The sequence below is a fragment of the Doryrhamphus excisus genome, chromosome 17 (genome assembly GCF_030265055.1).
Source record: "Doryrhamphus excisus isolate RoL2022-K1 chromosome 17, RoL_Dexc_1.0, whole genome shotgun sequence".
Classification (NCBI taxonomy): Eukaryota; Metazoa; Chordata; class Actinopteri; order Syngnathiformes; family Syngnathidae; genus Doryrhamphus; species Doryrhamphus excisus.
In genome coordinates, this window is record NC_080482.1 from 15,888,861 (window position 1) to 15,910,749 (window position 21,889).

Below are 21,889 nucleotides of genomic sequence, written 5' to 3' on the forward strand. Positions count from 1 at the left end.
CATTTCACCAAGGAAGCAATGCTAACAAGTTAGACATTTCTATTAAAACAAAAACTAAATAAACCACTTTGGTTTTACGCATATATGGGATTTATATCCGGTATATGCGTAAATGGGATTTTATCCGTTATAAAAAGGCACTTCCTTGACTATGTTTCCAATGTACCTGGACGCGCAGGCAACGCTGCAAACGCTGCAAATGACGTCGTATAGCGGCCTGTCACGATTCGGCGAATCGGAGCGCCACGATGCGGCCATCCGATATATGCGAGGGAAATTTCATGGAAATGCATTGGAACGGGACTGGAGATTTTGTCCGAAATAGGCGAAATCCGTGATAAAAAATCCGATATATGCAATGAATTTTTATTGGAAATGCATTACAGAAAAATCGCTTCTTTTTTATCTGTCCGTTGTGAGCAAATTTCCGATATATCCGAGTCTGATATATCCGAGGTTTACTGTACTTTACTATATATTGTTTGCCAAAAATGTGCTTCTCACATTCTTTTCTTGAATATTTCAACTTTATGCGATCAAAATGCTATTATGTGGTTAAAATGATCATTTTACTCATTAAGAATTCTTTACTCATAACTCAATATTTTGCCTTTATTCTTGCAAAATTACAGCTTTTTTCCATTTCTGCAGTTGTTGCTTTTTTAAAAAAAAAAAAAGGTCAACTATTTCAACTTTCCGCTTGTAAATTATCTTATTATGGCTATATTCACATCATAGTTTGACTTTATTCTTGTCACCAAATTTCTTCCAGAAATAAAAAAAAAGAATATATTTATTGTTTACTACAGTAAACCTCGGATATATCGGACTGGGATATATCGGAAATTGGCTCACAACGGACAGATAAAAAAGAAGCGATTTTTCTGTAATGCATTTCCAATAAAAATTCATTGCATATATCGGATTTTTTATAACGGATTTCGCCTATTTCGGACAAAATCTCCAGTCCCGTTCCAATGCATTTCCATGAAATTTCCCTCGCATATATCGGATGGCCGCATCGTGGCGCTCCGATTCGCCGAATCGTGACAGGCCGCTATACGACGTCATTTGCAGCGTTGCCTGCGCGTCCAGGTACATTGGAAACATAGTCAAGGAAGTGCCTTTTTATAACGGATAAAATCCCATTTACGCATATACCGGATATAAATCCCATATATGCGTAAAACGGACATTTTCCGGTATACGCATATAACGGGTTTCGCTTATATCGGACAAAACCAGTGGGAACAATTGAATCCGATATATCCGAGGTTTACTGTACATTCATCCACTCATCCATCCATTCATCCACCAATCAGTCAGTCAGTTCATTAATGTAGTCATCAATCTTGGTTCAGTCAGTCATATCATATCTGCTGACCCGGGATTGTATTCATCCACCCGCTCATCCCACTCATCCATTAGTGCAACATGTAAATTCATCCCCCGATCCTCCATCCGCCGCCTCATTCATCAGTCAGGTCATCCAACTGCAGCGTAAACTATGACCCCCCCCCGCCGCCCGCCGCCCATATCGTTTGTGATTAGAGAGGAGAACTTTGTGAGGATCTCAGGTGGCTCAGTGATGTTAGTCACGGTCAGGCCCAATTCCACGCTCATCACTCTCTCACCTCACGTGCACCCTGCCTTGCTTCATCGTTAGATGACATGAGACGGGACGTCACGTTTTGCGTCAAACTTTTGTATACGAGTGTAATAAGAAGTGAAGCAGCGTGTCGCCGCTGTTGACCCGTGACACACACGGAAAACTAACAAAAACAAAGGAAAAATCATCAGTAATTTTACAAGAATGAAGCCAAAATCTTAACAGAAAAATTTTTTAGGTCATTTTATGAGAAAATAGTATGAGGAAAAAATAACATTTTAGTGAAATACAGTAAACCTCGGATATATCGGATTCAATTGTTCCCACTGGTTTTGTCCGATATAAGCGAAATCCGTTATATGCGTATACCGGAAAATGTCCGTTTTACGCATATATGGGATTTATATCCGGTATATGCGTAAATGGGATTTTATCCGTTATAAAAAGGCACTTCCTTGACTATGTTTCCAATGTACCTGGACGCGCAGGCAACGCTGCAAACGCTGCAAATGACGTCGTATAGCGGCCTGTCACGATTCGGCGAATCGGAGCGCCACGATGCGGCCATCCGATATATGCCAGGGAAATTTCATGGAAATGCATTGGAACGGGACTGGAGATTTTGTCCGAAATAGGCGAAATCCGTTATAAAAAATCCGATATATGCAATGAATTTTTATTGGAAATGCATTACAGAAAAATCGCTTCTTTTTTATCTGTCCGTTGTGAGCGAATTTACGATATATCCGAGTCCGATATATCCGAGGTTTACTGTATTTGCCGATAGAGTAATGAGTTGAAGGGATGACTGGACTGTTGGATGAGTGGGTGAGTATATGGGTGAGTAATGGATGAATGCATTGATGGGTGAGTGGATGAATATACTGATGGGACGGTTGGGTGAGTTATCAATGATAAATGAATGGGTGATGATGATGATGAATTTCCTGATTGGACGAATGGACTGTTTCACGAATACATGGGTGAGTAATGGCTGAGTAGTGGGGGAATGCAATGATGAACGAGTGAATGAATGGGCGTATGAACGGATGAATGACGGGAACCTTGACAATAGCCCATGAGCATGAAACTTTTACGGGCAAATAAAGCCTGAAAAATGCCAACATGGCGGCGTCCTTCCGAATGAAGGAAGGAGGAGGAGAAGTTGTGTTGTGTTGAGTCTTTCAAAGTGCATGGAAGCGTTATTAAATGGAGTAGTTAGCAATTAGCACTCATGAGCCGGTCTGCAAGAGGCCAACATGAGGGTTCAGTTACGAAACAACAACAGAGGGCGAGGACTCGCAGACGTCTGTCAGCTTTCCCGGGGAAAACCGAAATGTGAGGACTGGGAAGTGATGACTCACGACGATTGGCCAAAAAGTCCCGGAAAACCTTGGAAAACCGAAGGAGATCCTTGCAGAGCATCTCTTTGCAAAGGACGACACCTCTTCGCTTCGAGCGATCTTACATCCCAAAGTGGGTCACGTGATCCCTGGAAGGATGAACGTGTCTCCAGGTTGTCATCAGACGTGACGGCCTTTTTAGCGAAAGCCTTTTTTCCAACAATATGTGCCAAGCGTATGGGAATGATGACGGCGGATGGAGATCACCTGTTTGAGGCCGGGCATCAAACCACCTGGTGATGGCTTACAAATGACAGGTCTCCATATTGATATTGGATTTTTGCTGATCGTCATACGGTATGGATGCACTTTGCTGAGTAAGGAGTACTTGTGGTACTTGGGAGTACTTGTAACCTAATATCACACCTCGCCAAGAATCCTAACATCCATAACATTCAGCAAAAATACCGATGGCGAGTGAGTCCAGGTTCTAATAGTCCGGAGTTTCATACTTGCTTGTGTTTATGTGTACGTACACATGGGAATGATCCAAATAGTTTGGCTTTCAGCTCGTGCCCAGTCCGGGATTATGTATGGCTTGCATTTATATGAAAACAAAACCGTCACCTCCACTTTTGGACGAGAGCCTCACGCCAAGCTTGGCACACAAAGTACAATGGAAAGTACGCCTTTAGGACCGAGATGGTTTTCCATCCCAATAGCCCAATATAGCGCTCGATACCCGATGACGAGTCGATACCCGATGACGAGTCGATACCCGATGACGAGTCGATAACCGATGACGAGTCGATAACCGATGACGAGTCGATAACCGATGACGAGTGATACCCGATGACGAGTGATACCCGATGACGAGTCGATACCCGATGACGAGTCGGTACCCGATGACGAGTGATACCCGATGACGAGTGACAAGGTGGAAGTGCAGGATATCACTTTTCTTCGAGCTCATGTTCCATTTGCCCGGGATCGATACGATCCCTGGATCCGAGGTAACGTCAAGGTGGACTGAAGATGACGAGTGGTACCCGATGACGAGTCGATACCCGATGGCGAGTGATACCCGATGACGAGTGATACCCGATGACGAGTGATACCCGATGACGAGTCGGTACCCGATGACGAGTCGGTACCCGATGACGAGTCGGTACCCGATGACGAGTCGATAACCGATGACGAGTCGATACCCGATGACGAGTCGGTACCCGATGACGAGTGATACCCGATGACGAGTCGATACCCGATGACGAGTCGATACCCGATGACGAGTCGATAACCGATGACGAGTCGATACCCGAAGACGAGTCATACCCGATGACGAGTCGATACCCGATGACGAGTCGATAACCGATGACGAGTCGATAACCGATGACGAGTCGGTACCCGATGACGAGTCGGTACCCGATGACGAGTGATACCCGATGACGAGTCGGTACCCGATGACGAGTGATACCCGATGACGAGTCGGTACCCGATGACGAGTCGGTACCCGATGACGAGTGATACCCGATGACGAGTGACAAGGTGGAAGTGCAGGATATCACTTTTCTTCGAGCTCATGTTCCATTTGCCCGGGATCGATACGATCCCTGGATCCGAGGTAACGTCAAGGTGGACTGAAGATGACGAGTCGATAACCGATGGCGAGTGATACCCGAAGACGAGTCATACCCGATGACGAGTCATACCCGATGACGAGTCGATAACCGATGACGAGTGATACCCGATGACGAGTCGATACCCGATGACGAGTCGATACCCGATGACGAGTGATACCCGATGACGAGTGACAAGGTGGAAGTGCAGGATATCACTTTTCTTCGAGCTCATGTTCCATTTGCCCGGGATCGATACGATCCCTGGATCCGAGGTAACGTCAAGGTGGACTGAAGATGACGAGTGGTACCCGATGACGAGTCGATACCCGATGGCGAGTGATACCCGATGACGAGTGATACCCGATGACGAGTGATACCCGATGACGAGTGATACCCGATGACGAGTCGGTACCCGATGACGAGTCGGTACCCGATGACGAGTCGGTACCCGATGGCGAGTGATACCCGATGACGAGTGATACCCGATGACGAGTCGATACCCGATGACGAGTCGATACCCGATGACGAGTCGATACCCGATGACGAGTCGATACCCGATGACGAGTCGGTACCCGATGACGAGTCGGTACCCGATGACGAGTGATACCCGATGACGAGTCGATAACCGATGACGAGTCGATACCCGATGACGAGTCGATAACCGATGACGAGTCGATAACCGATGACGAGTCGATAACCGATGACGAGTGATACCCGATGACGAGTCGGTACCCGATGACGAGTGATACCCGATGACGAGTGGTACCCGATGACGAGTCGATACCCGATGACGAGTCGGTACCCGATGAGGAGTGATACCCGAAGACGAGTCATACCCGATGACGAGTCATACCCGAAGACGAGTCATACCCGATGACGAGTCGATAACCGATGACGAGTCGATAACCGATGACGAGTGATACCCGATGACGAGTCGGTACCCGATGACGAGTCGGTACCCGATGACGAGTCGGTACCCGATGACGAGTGATACCCGATGACGAGTCGATACCCGATGACGAGTGATACCCGATGACGAGTGATACCCGATGACGGTCTACAAGCCAGTATTGGCAAGACCGTATCAGCATCATGGCATCTCAACAACAAAAGGGAACGGACTGTACTGACCAACAAGCGCCTGGTGGTACGTTTGCGGTCATGTGGAGCCCAGGTTCTAATAGTCCGGAGTTTCATACTTTGTTCTTAATCGATTGGACGTGTGCCACATAGACATATATTCTTTTTACAAACCTGACTTATAAATTCCACGGAGCGCTATACTGGGCTATTGGGATGGAAAACCATCTCGGTCCTAAAGGCGTACTTTCCATTGTACTTTGTGTGCCAAGCTTGGCGTGAGGCTCTCGTCCAAAAGTGGAGGTGACGGTTTTGTTTTCATATAAATGCAAGCCATACATAATCCCGGACTGGGCACGAGCTGAAAGCCAAACTATTTGGATCATTCCCATGTGTACGTACACATAAACACAAGCAAAGGCCTTATTATTCCTGCTCCGACCACAAGAAACTTCAATCATTAGCTCCTATTTTTGCTGCCGAGGACTCCGGCGAGGCGACACGTTTTGAAAGGCAGAGTGAAGTGGAGAGGGACCACACAGCTAGCGCTCCTCCATCTTTCCCGCTCCTTAAATGCAATCAACCTTTCCATGAAAGAGGAGCAGCGCTCCTGCCACACAAGAAGGAGCCGCTTTGAAGTGGAAAGGTCTCCCTGGGTAATGAGGAGTTCCACCAGTGACACTTTGCATGCCTACGTCGCTCTCCCCCCCAACCCCCGAGATTCCACAGGGCTTCCACCCCCCCCCCCGTCCCCTCATGACGTACAGTCTTCATTGAATCGCAGCTCACATGGGGAGACTGGACCCGGATAGGACCCCGAAAGCGTTGTTATATCGGCTTCTACCATAATAACCACAGCTGGCAAAACCATTTCCATAGCTTCTATCATCTCTTGATATGATTTATATCATCTTTATGCTTGGCGGTCACTGACTATTTCCCTGCAATTAGAGCAACACAAAGCACCGCTTGAGGGGAAACTTCCAAAGGTTATTTCCTGGGAAACACTTACTAGCTAAACTCTTGACTTCAGTCCCTGTGATTAAAAAAAACACTAAAACATGATCGCCTGTCAGGTTTGAACGTTGAGCGAGAAAAGGGAGTCCAAGTCCATCCATCCGTCTAACGGAACGTGGGATACATGCTAGCACAAACGAGCTGGTCGTGATGGAAGGATGTCATTAGTGTTCTTGGAAGGCTCTCCTTCAAACTCCAACACCGGCTAGGACAAGGTGGAAGTGCAGGATATCACTTTTCTTCGAGCTCATGTTCCATTTGCCCGGGATCGATACGATCCCTGGACCGGAGGTAACGTCAAGGTGGACTGAAGATGACGAGTGGTACCCGATGACGAGTCGATACCCGATGACGAGTGATACCCGATGACGAGTGGTACCCGATGACGAGTCGATACCCGATGACGAGTCGATACCCGATGACGAGTCGGTACTCGATGACGAGTGGTACCCGATGACGAGTGGTACCCGATGACGAGTGGTACCCGATGACGAGTCGATACCCGATGACGAGTCGATACCCGATGACGAGTGATACCCGATGACGAGTGATACCCGATGACGAGTCGATACCCGATGACGAGTCGATACTCGATGACGAGTCGATACTCGATGACGAGTGGTACCCGATGACGAGTGGTACCCGATGACGAGTCGATACCCGATGACGAGTCGATACCCGATGAGTGATACCCGATGACGAGTCGATACCCGATGACGAGTCGATACCCGATGACGAGTGATACCCGATGACGAGTGATACCCGATGACGAGTCGATACCCGATGACGAGTCGTACCCGATGACGAGTCGATACCCGATGACGAGTGGTACCCGATGACGAGTCGATACCCGATGACGAGTGGTACCCGATGACGAGTGGTACCCGATGACGAGTGATACCCGATGAGTCGATACCCGATGACGAGTGATACCCGCTGACGAGTCGATACCCGCTGACGAGTCGATACCCGCTGATGAGTCGATACCCGACGACGAGTCGATACCCGACGACGAGTCGATACCCGACGACGAGTCGATACCCGATGACGAGTCGATACCCGATGACGAGTCGATACCCGATGACGAGTCGATACCCGCTGACGAGTCGATACCCGCTGACGAGTCGATACCCGACGACGAGTCGATACCCGACGACGAGTCGATACCCGAAGACGAGTCGATACCCGAAGACGAGTCGATACCCGAAGACGAGTCATATCCGATGACGAGTCGATACCCGATGACGAGTGATACCCGATGACGAGTCGATACCCGATGACGAGTCGATACCCGATGACGAGTCGATACCCGATGACGAGTCGGTACCCGATGACGAGTCCGTACCCGATGACGAGTCGATACCCGATGACGAGTGATACCCGATGACGAGTCGGTACCCGATGACGAGTCGGTACCCGCTGACGAGTGATACCCGATGACGGTCTACAAGGCAGTATTGGCAAGACCGTATCAGCATCATGGCATCTCAACAACAAAAGGGAACGGACTGTACTGACCAACAAGCGCCTGGTGGTACGTTCGCGGTCATGTGGACGCAACACTCTCCTTCAAACAACATCTTGAAGAGGTGACGGCCAAAGTGTCCTCAAGGGTCTCACGTATCAGACTAGTTGGGGTGCCCCCAATCACCAGGCATGCCCTTGTCTTCTCTGCAGCACCAGGCTGGTGTAGAAGCTAGCATGTCTAGGAGTTTTATGTTGGCCTTTGGATCACCACTCCCACGTTCTACCTGCCGGTGCTCCTCAGGTGGCTGCCATCCTTACCCAAGCCAGGAAGGCCCAGAGACATGACTAGCATGTTCTCCACAACGCCACCAACTGTCTCGCTCCCAAGTCTCAAAGCCGTCCCGACAACAAGGTAACACGAGATGCTTATTTCCATCCCTGAGGACCAGTCAGCTGATGCATTGATGCTAGCATCTTTTCTCCAGCCAGGACCTGGGAGTCTGCATCAAAGCAAGTGACCTGCCTTGTGGACCCTGCTGAACCGCCTGCCAACTGGGATTGGGTGCTTCAAAGCATCACACACGTATGGTTGGTATATTCCATATATTCCATATTAGTAATATTATTTCAGGCATGATAAAACATGTGGCATAACCTATGATTTCTCCAGGTAGTCTGGGTTCCTCCTCCATTAGCCACGTTTACATGGACCCAAATATTCCAATTCCATTCGCTTTATTTGCTCAAATGGAAAGAATTCAACCTCATTCCCAAAGAAAAGTGCCAATCCCAATGAATATATAATGGGATTCCCAGGGGTGGAATATTCCTTTCCCCAATCCCATTGAGGTATCTTGTACCCGCTCAATCGGAAAGTTGTCAGACTGCGTTCTTCTTCCTGGTGTTTTTCTTCTTCTGTTATTTATTGGCGGTTGGCAAGCAACTTTCGTATGCATTAGCGCCATCTGCGGAACAGAATCTAAACCCTTCTATACTTTATTCACAAATGCAGTTTTATTAAAAAAGAAAATATATATCTATATAAAACATGTCCTGAGTTTAATTATAAAATATTAGCAAGATTGAATTTGATCTTTTCCTGTTTAAATTGATCCCGGGTGCGTTCTTTCAGCGCATGCTCAGATATGACGTAACACGCAGATCCAGACGTTCTTCACTTTTAAAAATGGAGGCCAGCAATCGGCACTGGACTAAGCAAAGTTTGTTTTTGATTCAAACTCAATTTCAAGACTGGATGAAGGAAAAACTGGCAATACGGAGTTATTCCAACAAGTGAAAGAAAAACTTGAGGAAGTCGGTATCACGTGATGTTGAAGAATGGAGATAGTGAAAAAGCGTGTGCAGGCAGGATGGAACGGGTGGAGGAAAGTGTCAGGGTTGATGTTTGATAGAAGAGTTTCAGCTAAAAGGAAAGGAAAGGTATACAAAACTGTGGTGAGACCAGCCATGTTGTTTGGTCTAGAGACAGGAAGCAGAACTGAAGGTAGCAGAGATGAGGATGCTGAAGTTCTCATTGGGAGTGACCAGGATGGATAGGACCACGAAGGAGTACATGAGAGGGACATTACATGATAGAGGCCTTGGAGATAAAGTCAGTTATGGGCCAGACTGAGATGGTTGGGAGTGACCAGGATGGATAGGATCAGGAAGGAGTGCATGAGAGGGACATTACATGTTAGAGGCCGTGGAGATAAAGTCAGTTATGGGCCAGACTGAGATGGTTGGGAGTGACCAGGATGGATAGGATCAAGAAGGAGTGCATCAGAGGGACATTACATGTTAGAGGCCTTGGAGATAAAGTCAGTTATGGGCCGGACTGAGATGGTTGGGAGTGACCAGGATGGATAGGATCAGGAAGGAGTCCATCAGAGGGACATTACATGTTAGAGGCCTTGGAGATAAAGTCAGTTATGGGCGAGACTGAGATGGTTGGGAGTGACCAGGATGGATAGGATCACGCAGGAGTACATAAGAGGGACATTACATGATAGAGGCCTTGGAGATAAAGTCAGTTATGGGCCAGACTGAGATGGTTGGGAGTGACCAGGATGGATAGGATCACGCAGGAGTACATGAGAGGGACATTACATGATAGAGGCCTTGGAGATAAAGTCAGTTATGGGCCAGACTGAGATGGTTGGGAGTGACCAGGATGGATAGGATCAGGAAGGAGTCCATCAGAGGGACATTACATGTTAGAGGCCTTGGAGATAAAGTCAGTTAAGGGCCAGACTGAGATGGTTGGGAGTGACCAGGATGGATAGGATCACGCAGGAGTACATGAGAGGGACATTACATGATAGAGGCCTTGGAGATAAAGTCAGTTATGGGCCAGACTGAGATGGTTGGGAGTGACCAGGATGGATAGGATCAGCACTCCAGGGGAAAGCAGACGTTTATATGCTGTTGATGCTACGAGCGAGTAACGATGATGTGCTAATAAAGCATAAAGTTCGTAGATGTTAGCGTACACTACTGTTCCTGATTTGATAAGAAGAAGCAACAAACATAACTTCAATTAACTATTTCATTTTTGTAGCTTCTTGTAAGCCTCTGAGGATGTCCGCTTCTGTCGGAGGAAAAGTACACCATTCACACTCCTGTTGGTGAATCGGTGACTCTGTGATTGATAGCAGGGTCGGTTTAAGGAAAGCGCTTATCCAGGATTCCAATCCAATCCAATCCACTTTATTTATATACAGTAAACCTCGGATATATCGGACTCGGATATATCGGAAATTGGCTCACAACGGACAGATAAAAAAAGAAGCGATTTTTCTGTAATGCATTTCCAATAAAAATTCATTGCATATATCGGATTTTTTATAACGGATTTCGCCTATTTCGGACAAAATCTCCAGTCCTGTTCCAATGCATTTCCATGAAATTTCCCTCGCATATATCGGATGGCCGCATCGTGGCGCTCCGATTCGCCGAATCGTGACAGGCCGCTATACGACGTCATTTGCAGCGTTTGCAGCGTTGCCTGCGCGTCCAGGTACATTGGAAACATAGTCAAGGAAGTGCCTTTTTATAACGGATAAAATCCCATTTACGCATATACCGGATATAAATCCCATATATGCGTAAAACGGACATTTTCCGGTAACGGATTTCGCTTATATCGGACAAAACCAGTGGGAACAATTGAATCCGATATATCCGAGGTTTACTGTAATAGTAGTAGTAAGTAGTGGTAGTAAGGACTTTGTTCAAAGGAGAAGGTGACAGAGAACCAAAGTATGGAAACTGGTTTGTCGGCTTGATGCGTCTGATCAATGGATGGTTGGATGGTTGGATGGTTGGATGAATGGTTGGATGAATGGTTGGTCTGTTAGGCCGGGAAACATTCTGAGCAGATATCATTGAGCTCGTCGACCGTGTCCCGAAGCCAGGGAGTTGTCGTATTTATTCAGAGTTTGGCCAAAGCTTTTACATTTCTGGAACATGTGCTCGGTATCAAACTCCATCTTCCACACTATTCCAAGAGTGAGAAAGCTCCAGATGTGTGAAACTCGACTCCGGGTTTTAAACATACCAAAGTTTGCTCATCTTCTCAGACGAAAAAGACCAGCAAGTCATATATTCCAAGATGGAAGTAAGTGTCATGGAAGAATTCTCCGGCGTGGAAGGTTGTCGGTTTGTAAACAACTCCATCACCGTGAGTGAAAGGAAAACGTGCCGTGTTTGTTTTGCTGCTCACGTTGAGATGTTTATGACCACCAATGTAGATCCCCACCTATGCTAACAATGCTAACATCATGGACTTGAGACCAAAGACTTTATTCTTTGCAACTGCAGGGCTGCCAGAGTACCAGTTTTCTTATTTCCTTTGACTTTTCAAAGTAAAAGCTATAATTGGATAATGAATTGGTTGGCCCTATTATATTCGTTCGTGGCCACTGGGACCAGACATGTATTCAGCTGGGGCCAACTGTGGGGAATTGAACTCGTTCGTGGCCACTGGGACCAGAGATGTATTCAGCTGGGGCCAACTGTGGGGAATTGAACTCGTTCGTGGCCACTGGGACCAGACATGTATTCAGCTGGGGCCAACTGTGGGGAATTGAACTCGTCCGTGGCCACTGGGACCAGACATGTATTCAGGTGGGGCCAACTGTGGGGAATTAGCCTGAGAAAAGTCGGGAGTGTGCTGAAACCGCAGAGACGCCACTTGTCCCTAATCTCCCCTGACCCCGGCGTTGGTGCAACTCCGAGGGTGTCACAGCAAGAGCTTTGCCGGGTGGTGTACGGTTTCACCTGTCTGCCTTTCAGACCTTGATGTGAACGGGTCCGGGAGAATAGACCGCTGGGGTCGTTTTCACCGCCCCTCCCCCGCTCCCTCGTCTCCATTCTCTCTTTCTCTTTTCTTCCCAAGCGACTAATCTCCTATCAGGTTTAGGATTCCCGGGCCGGGCGCTTTGAGCGGGAGGAAATATGGGGTTGGGTAAACATCAGGGCTCTCACTGCGGGGATTACAAGAGCCATACATCACCGTGACAACTCTCCTTTCAGCGGATGACAAGTGACCGGGACCGAGCTCGGGGAGGGATCCGATGACACTTCCTATCGCCGTCGCGCATACCAACGCCGTTTTCACAACATGGTGTCAGTTTGGAGGGGCGGAAAGACTCCCTCATTGGACACTTTTTGTGTCTACAGACTATTAAGGGATATTGTCCCCAAACTCTAAAAGCGCTAGAGCAGGGGTGGGCAAACTTTTTGACTCGCGGGGCCGCATTGATATGACAAAATTTACAGGGGGGGGGGGGGGCAGACTATATATTTTACACGTAACAGTCCACCTGGTATTATTGTATCTGTAAAATTGTCATGCAATCTGCTATTATTATTTATTATTTTATATTTATATTTAAATATTTTAAAAATAATTAAATATTATAATAATTACAATAAAATTAAAATAATAATTATTATATTATTATTATGTAAAATATGCAAATATAACAATAATATTATATATAATATAATAATTAGCATTAATATAATATTATAATAATCTAATAATAATCATTATTATTATTATGTGCTTGTGTCCCTTTTTTCAGGAGCACTTTGTAAACAACAGACCATGTCAAAAAACGAAATTGATACAACCATCAAAAGGTTGGCTCAGGCCATGATGCCAGGTTGTATGTTGAGTTTAAATGAAATACTTTGGAAAGATTGGGCGGGCCGTATTCAAACACTTGGCGGGCCGGATGTGGCCCCCGGGCCGTAGTTTGCCCACCCCTGCATTAGCCTGTTACGTACAAACAGGCCTTACATGAACCGCCGCCCACAAAAATGGCTCCCTGGCTGCACTTTGGACGAAACACATCCACTGTTCTTATAGGAGACCTATGCTCATTGAGCTGTGGACTCCTATAGAGCAGCTACACACAATAACAGCACAGAAAACGGTCTCTTTTAATGTATTCCACCCACGGCCCGCCTCCAGGCACACCCGGACACCTTTTTAAAATGTCCGCTTTTAACATGCAGCCAAATGTGTTGGATCCCCGAATCCGATCAGTAGCTTTAGCATTTTAGCATTAGGCTTCCTACTGCATCTGTAATGTGTTTTGCGGGACTACTAGTGCTTGGGGGAGGGCAGAGAGTTTCTATATAAGGAAGTCCATCCCTCTGTGACATCACAAAAGGGGCTGTTTTACCACACCTTTTGAAAGCGAGCGTTTTGATCCATCCAAAACTTCTTTCAGGGCTCACTTCCAAATACGTAAAACTCATAATCTGAAACTTTGGCATCGTTAAACACGAGAATACAACATGCGAACTACATTTATGGGTCAGAAAAGTGGAAAAAACATAATAGTTTCCCTTTAAGCCTCATGTATATGAATGTTGGACAATGTTCTGTTGGGATCGAGCCTTATACGTAGAAATTCATTCATTCATTTTCTACCGCTTTTCCTCACGAGGGTCGCGGGGGGTGCTGGAGCCTATCCCAGCTGTCTTCGGGCGAGAGGCGGGGTACACCCTGGACTGGTCGCCAGCCAATCCCAGGGCACATATAGACAAACAACCATTCACACTCACATTCATACCTATGGACAATTTGGAGTGGCTAATTAACCTAGCATGTTTTTGGAATGTGGGAGGAAACCGGAGTACCCGGAGAAAACCCACGCATGCACGGGGAGAACATGCAAACTCCACACAGAGATGGCCGAGGGTGGGGATTGAACCCTGGTCTTGCGTAGAAATTAATGCACAATAACAAGTTATTTATCATTCCAGAACACAGTTTTGTCACATTGACTTATCTTCATCCACTTTCGCTTTGAAGCATTGTCGCTAATTATGTGCATCGGTCTCCGTAAATTGAGCAGAGGAGCATCATGTCTGACATCCGATAACGGAATCAAACTCAGATGTGAGCACAGAGAAGACAAGATGTCTTCGTCTTAGTGTTCCTTTTGCTAAAAACACAGATAAACCACCTTAAACGTCTCATTCCCGTACGCCAATCTCTGTTTGACCTTTGACTCAGGGAGACGTACGTCAGCCGGGAAGCCTCGTTTGTCAAACTGTCAAAGGTAAATCAAGATGGACGCCACCAAGGTAGACAAATATGTCATATTCCTTGCTGTCTCGGATGAATAATTCCACTTTACACAATCCTGCAATTAGCGAGTAATGACTTCCAGACTGCAGGTCAACCGCAATCAAGCATCCATCCGGCCGACGGTACACCGGCGGAGGTCAAAGTGTTCTCAAGTGAAAGCAAATCAACGTCCTCCTTCTCAGCCCTTTGACCTTCACTTCAACGCAGCCTACCGCAATGGATGGAGGTTAAAAGTTTACATCCCGGACATCTTCGGACGCGCAAATATGCAAACGGTAAAAAGAAGACAGCACGGTATTCAAGCATGACAAGGTACAGAAACAAGACATGTTTTGTTTGGCTCCTCCTCAGGATGCATTCGCTCGCATGAGAGAAGAAGCGGCGCAGACAAAAGAGCTTACCTTTGACTGCTGCAGATGGATGGCGTACAGCAGAATGTTCAGCCGTTTGGCTGCAGAGGCCAACTCCATGATGGCTGCCGGCTCCGACGTGCTCAAAAGTACCTATCGGAGTAAGAAACAATACCCCATTGATCAAAATGCTACACTAATACAAAGTGACCCAAAAAGATGCGTACCCATATTTTATTCGATAAAAAATCAATTTTTTAACGAATGTCTTTTCTGTTGCAGGACGTGAAAGGTGAACCTATGGATCAGAGGTAGGGAACCTATGGCTCGGGAGCCAGGTAGGGCTCTTTTGATGACTGTATCTGGCTCTCAAGCATTTCTTACCACAATAAAAATGTATGTTTGCTAACATTTTAAAGTAAACTCACTGTTAAAAATATTAAAAATCAACAACTTTCTTATGCATTTTAATCCGTCCATCTATTTTCTACTGCAATACGGCCGACCATATCTATCTTTCCTCATGATATTTTCCAGGTCAAACACCAAAACTCGATTATTACTGGGTAATGCGGTAGTCTACCTCGGTCATTAAGATGTAAATGTAAACTTTCCTCCTTTAGTCAAATAGTCACCTAGCTAAAGCTGCAGAACCAAGCCTTCTGGCAAAGATGGCCAAAAGAATGAAATATACGGAGTACGGTGCAAAACCATGCAGCAGCAGAAGTTGCATTAATGGCAGCAAGTATTTGATTTATTATTGGACACTGCGCTGCTCACAAAAGTGTGCTGGCCACACCCCATTGGCGTGGGGTAGTGTCCCTGGTCTACGTAATTAGAGCCCATTATATCTAAAACTGTTGGTCTTACATAAAAATGCACACATTTTATTGCATTCAATGTTTAAAAAAATGTATATGGCTCTCACAGATACACATTTTAAAATATCTGGTCTTCATGGCTCTCTTAGCCAAAAAGGTTCCAGACCCCTGCTATGGATGATCGTTTTCAGCTATAGTTGCCCCAAAAATGTCTTGGACAAATCAGCAGAAGATATTCTCCCTGGAGATCTATTTTGCGACAAAATCATACCAGAGTGTACAGATTCAGTTTCGAAAATGTTTCCATTGTCGCAACTTTCCACCAAAATCAACGATTGTTAGTTGGGTTACGAAGTTCAGAGAGCATGGGACTGTAGTGAACTTATGTTCTAAAGCAGGGGTGGGCAAACTTTTTGACTCGCATTGATTTAACAAAATTGACAGGGGGGGGGGGGGGCAGACTATATAGTATTTTACATGCAACAGTCCTATTTTTACGCATATTTTATTTTATGCAGTCTGCTATATGTGCACTTTTAGATCATTTATTTGATGTAAAGTGTGTTGGAAATTAAATGTATTATTATTTTTATTATTATTATTGTCTTTATTATTACTATTTTATATATATATTATTATATTAGATTTGTTATTATTAGTTATAGTAATGTTATTATCATTATATTATTATTATTATTATTGTTAATAATAATAACAATAATAATATTACGACTATTATTATATTAATATTATTAACAACAATATGAATATAATAATAGTAATATTATTATTATTAACAACATTCTTCTTATTATTATTATTGTCATTATTTTTATTTTTATTTTTGTGCTTGTGTTACTTTTTCCAGGAGCATTTTGTAAACAACAGACCACATCAAATAACGAAATTGATAAAGCAGCTACCTCAACCATCAAAAAGTTGTCTCAAGCCACGATGCCAGGTTATGTGTTGAGTTTAAATGAAATACTTTTGAAAAAACAGGCGGGCCATATTGAAACACTTGGCGGGCCGCATGTGGCCCCCGGGGCCGTAGTTTGCCCACCCCTGTTCTAAAGCCACAGGGGGAACTTATTCAGGCAGGAAAAAGAGTGCAAGGACAGAAGAAAACATTGCTGCAGTGAGGGACTCGGTAGGACGCAGCCCTAGGAAATCAGTGCGTAGACGCAGCCAAGAACTCGGAATGACAAGGGAGTCACTGCGGCGTGTTCTTACGTCTGATCTGCACCTATACCCGTACAAGATCCAAATAAAGCAAACACTTTTCCCAGTGGACAAAGGAAGGTCCACTAAGGATTGGCTTTGGAGGAAACCCATCAAACACCATTGGGATGATCTTCCCAGAAGAATGGATTCTGTTCTTGGTGCAAAATGAAAGCAACAACTCCTCCATTTCTTCACTTTTCACTTCCTGTCGGTGTCCCAGTGCTTTCTTCCTACACAAACTACATTGCTTGAGGCATCAAGAGATCTTTCCCTTTTCCCTCTCAGATCTAATTTTCCCAGACAAAACATTGTCCGGTCTGCTTTTCCTCCACCGGGAAGTGTTGCGTTGCCAACCGAGACGCCGCACTGATTGCTACCATGTGACCAAAGCGACTACTGCATGTCTTACAAGCGTGAAATTCAGAAACTTTCCGTGAAGACACAACATCCCAAAGGGACTTCAACTCATGAAACACATCAAACAAAGACATTTGGGGGTGGTTTTCCTTGGACTTTAGACATTCAGAGAAGTCCTTACCCAAATGACGACCACGGGGTAGAGAAGAGTTTGATCGGCTGCCTCCAAGGCCTCTAACGTGGACTCCACTCCAGCCAGGTCGGAGCCATGAATCTGGAATCAAGATACCATCTCAAAGACCACACAAGTGTGACAAGCAGCCGCGTGGCAAACTGAACATCGACTTACAGAAAAGTGGATGAAGTTCCAACCCTTGGACAGATACCTGACGTTGTCTCCTGTCACATCTGGGATGACGTCCAGCTCCTGGAAGACAGAGACATCCCGCCAGTCAATATTCCATTGGAACTCCAGCATTTGAAGGAGTTGTTGGTAATGGCAGAATGGCAGGAATTGTTCACTGCTGAATGGTCGCCGTCTTCTACGTTGTAATCATCTCAAGAAGAAATAGTCTTAATAATTTCATGTGGTCTCAATCTTGTTTCACAATCCCAATAATCCCAATAATCCCAATAATCCCAATAAACAGAAAGCACACTCCCACACTCGTCTGGCATGGTTGGAAGTGTTAAATACGGAATGGAAAGCACATGTCGGAGGTTTAATTAGTCTTGAAAGATAACAGCCCAGGGCTTTAGATGAGGGGGATCATTTCAGTCTGACCTGATTATGTATTTCAAGGGTTTAGGGATGGACTAGATCAGGGGTGGGCAAACTACGGCCCGGGGGCCACATCCGGCCCGCCAAGTGTTTGAATACGGCCCGCCCAATCTTTCCAAAGTATTTCATTTAAACTCAACATACAACCTGGCATCATGGCCTGAGCCAACCTTTTGATGGTTGTATCAATTTCGGTTTTTGACATGGTCTGTTGTTTACAAAGTGCTCCTGAAAAAAGAGACACAAGCACATAATAATAATAATAATAATAATAATAATAATAATAATTAGATTATTAGATTATTATATTATTATTAGAACTATTATGATTATTATAATTATTATATTAATGATAATTATATTAATTATATATAATATTATTGTTATATTTGCATGTTTTACATAATAATAATATAATAATTATTATTTTAATTTTATTGTAATTATTATAATATTTTATTATTTTTAAAATATTTAAATATAAATATAAAATAATAAATAATAATAACAGATTGCAGGCGGCACGGCGGTCTGGTGGTTAGCGCGCAGACCTCACAGCTAGGAGACCAGGGTTCAATCCCACCCTCGGGCATCTCTGTGTGGAGTTTGCATGTCCTCCCCGTGCATGCGTGGGTTTTCTCCGGGTACTCCGGTTTCCTCCCACATTCCAAAAACATGCTAGGTTAATTAGCCACTCCAAATTGTCCATAGGTATGAATGCGAGTGTGAATGGTTGTTTGTCTATATGTGCCCTGTGATTGGCTGGCCACCAGTCCAGGGTGTACCCCGCCTCTCGCCCGAAGACAGCTGGGATAGGCTCCAGCAGCCCCCGCGACCCTCGTGAGGAAAAAGCGGTAGAAAATGAATGAATGAATGAATGAATAACAGATTGCATGACAATTTTACAGATACAATAATACCAGGTTGACTGTTACGTGTAAAATATATAGTCTGCCCCCCCCCGTAAAGGAAGTGCGGGAATCGGTGTGTGTGCTGCGCTCTGGTGGTGGAAGTGTGAAAAATAAAGTTGACTGGAAGCAGCCGTTTGCCGTGTTCTTTTTTGGTATTGAAATCCTTAAGCAAAGATTGATTTAAGCTGCTTTTGTATCGATATAAGCAGACCAAATTGGCTGGCGGGAGATGAAAAGGGCATCGTAGTCACCGGATTATCATAATAACGGGTATCGTACTAACGGAACTAATTATATCATAAAAGACTCGAAATTTGCCGGGAAATGAAAATAGTATCGTAATAAGCAGTAATTCGTTATAACCGATATCGATATAACGAGACTTTACTGTATATGATGTAATAGCTTTTCATTGCTTGGTTGAATTTGCACATGTTGTGAAAGTATGTTCCGTGTGTTCATTGACTTTGTGAAGAAACCCCTGGAGTATTGGTGAGACAGATCTTTGACTTGATCATTGATGTAACTTCCAGCTAGAAAGCTTCAATCATGATGAAGAGCTTTTTTTGGACAGTTTTTCCAAAAGCAGATGTTAATTCTTCCGCTTTTTTTTCGCCTCGTCTTTGACCACGCCCTTAGACAAACTCCGCAAAAAGCATCCATCTCACAGCTCCACCAGGCACCTGAATAATTGATGGGAATGTCTCCAATCGGATGAGGGCTGGATCCGGCAAAGATCCACCTGCCTGACACAAGGGAATGATGGAGGACTTGGAGAAGGTTGCATGTGTGCATCACATGACGCCCCGCTGCTTCTGTACGTACGTGCGTGGAATACACTTCAAGGATGGTCCAGGAAACACAGCTGACCGAGAACGAGGCCATGTGCGTGTCATTTGTACACGTCAACACGAGCAGGCGATGGGATGGAATTATGAGGAAATAACAGGGCGGTCACCACATCTCCAAGTCCTTAAAGGGCCATCCTTAAAGGGCCAGCCTTAGAGGGCCAGCTTAAAGGGCCAGCTTAAAGGGCCAGCTTAAAGGGCCGACCTTAGAGGGCCGACCTTAGAGGGCCGACCTTAAAGGACCAGCCTTAGAGGGCCAGCCTTAGAGGGCCAGCCTTAGAGGGCCAGTCTTAAAGGGCCAGCTTAAAGGACCAGCCTCAGAGGGCCAGCCTTACAGGGCCAGCTTAAAGGGCCGACCTTAGAGGGCCGACCTTAGAGGGCCAGCTTAAAGGGCCAGCCTTAGAGGGCCAGCTTAAAGGGCCAGCCTTACAGGGCCATCCTTAAAGGGCCAGCCTTAGAGGGCCAGCTTAAAGGGCCAGCCTTACAGGGCCATCCTTAAAGGGCCAGCCTTAGAGGGTCAGCCTTAAAGGGCCAGTTTAAAGGGCCAGCCTTATAGGGCCAGCCTTATAGGGCCAGCCTTAGAGGGCCAGCCTTAAAGGGCCAGCTTAAATGACCAGCCTTAGAGGGCCAGCCTTAGAGGGCCAGCCTTAAATGACCAGCCTTAGAGGGCCAGTTTAAAGGGCCAGCCTTATAGGGCCAGCCTTAAAGGGCCAGCCTTAAAGGGCCGGCTTAAAGGACCAGCCTTAGAGGGCCAGCCTTAAAGGGCCAGCCTTAAAGGGCCAGCCTTAGAGGGCCAGCCTTAGAGGGCCAGCCTTAGAGGGCCAGCCTTAGAGGGCCAGCCTTAAAGGGCCAGCCTTAGAGGGCCAGCTTTACAGGGCCATCCTTAAAGGGTCAGCCTTAGAGGGCCAGCCTTAAAGGGCCAGTTTAAAGGGCCAGCCTTATAGGGCCATCTTAAAGGGCCAGCCTTAGAGGGCCAGCCTTAAAGGGCCGGCTTAAAGGACCAGCCTTAGAGGGCCAGCCTTAAAGGGCCAGCCTTACAGGGCCAGCTTAAAGGGCCGACCTTAGAGGGCCGACCTTAGAGGGCCAGCATTAAAGGACCAGCCTTAGAGGGCCAACCTTAGAGGGCCAGCCTTAAAGGGCCAGCCTTAAAGGGCCAGCCTTAGAGGGCCAGCCTTAGAGGGCCAGCTTAAAGGGCCAGCCTTAAAGGGCCAGCCTAAAGGGCCAGCCTTACAGGGCCAGCCTTAGAGGGTCAGCCTTAGAGGGCCAGCCTTAAAGGGCCAGCTTAAATGACCAGCCTTAGAGGGCCATCTTAAAGGGCCAGCCTTAGAGGGCCAGCCTTAAAGGGCCGGCTTAAAGGACCAGCCTTAGAGGGCCAGCCTTAGAGGGCCAGCCTTAAAGGGCCGGCTTAAAGGACCAGCCTTAGAGGGCCAGCCTTAAAGGGCCAGCCTTAAAGGGCCGGCTTAAAGGACCAGCCTTAGAGGGCCAGCCTTAAAGGGCCAGCCTTAAAGGGCCAGCCTTAGAGGGCCAGCCATAGAGGGCCAGCCTTAAAGGGCCAGCCTTAGAGGGCCAGCCTTAGAGGGCCAGCCTTAGAGGGCCAGCTTAAAGGGCCAGCCTTAAAGGGCCAGCCTTAGAGGGCCAGCCTTAGAGGGCCAGCCTTAGAGGGCCAGCCTTAGAGGGCCAGCCTTAGAGGGCCAGCCTTAAAGGGCCAGCTTAAAGGGCCAGCCTTAAAGGGCCAGCCTAAAGGGCCAGCCTTACAGGGCCAGCCTTAAAGGGCCAGTTTAAAGGGCCAGCCTTAAAGGGCCAGCCTTAAAGGGCCAGCCTTAAAGGGCCAGCCTTAAAGGGCCAGCCTTAA

General features: G+C 46.3%; 1 protein-coding gene and 1 long non-coding RNA gene across 3 annotated transcripts in view; one reads left to right on the forward strand and one right to left on the reverse strand.

Moving 5' to 3' along the window:
- The window catches only part of crppa (CDP-L-ribitol pyrophosphorylase A), a 38,915-nt gene that overhangs the window by 6,354 nt on the left and 10,672 nt on the right, over positions 1-21,889 (reverse strand). For both annotated transcript variants that reach the window (XR_009119875.1, XM_058052836.1), the window contains exons 7-9: positions 17,847-17,924; positions 17,679-17,771; positions 15,147-15,248 (exon numbers count right to left, since the gene is read on the reverse strand). Coding sequence is in view for 1 of the 2 variants with exons in the window: in XM_058052836.1 (XP_057908819.1) it covers positions 15,147-15,248; positions 17,679-17,771; positions 17,847-17,924 (273 nt within the window). In the remaining variant the exon portion in view is untranslated. The remainder of the gene's footprint in view (positions 1-15,146; positions 15,249-17,678; positions 17,772-17,846; positions 17,925-21,889) is intronic.
- LOC131105090 (uncharacterized) lies at positions 8,009-15,066 on the forward strand. The gene is made up of 3 exons (XR_009119876.1): positions 8,009-8,547; positions 8,621-8,723; positions 14,671-15,066. It is a non-coding gene; the product is annotated as an uncharacterized LOC131105090 (long non-coding RNA).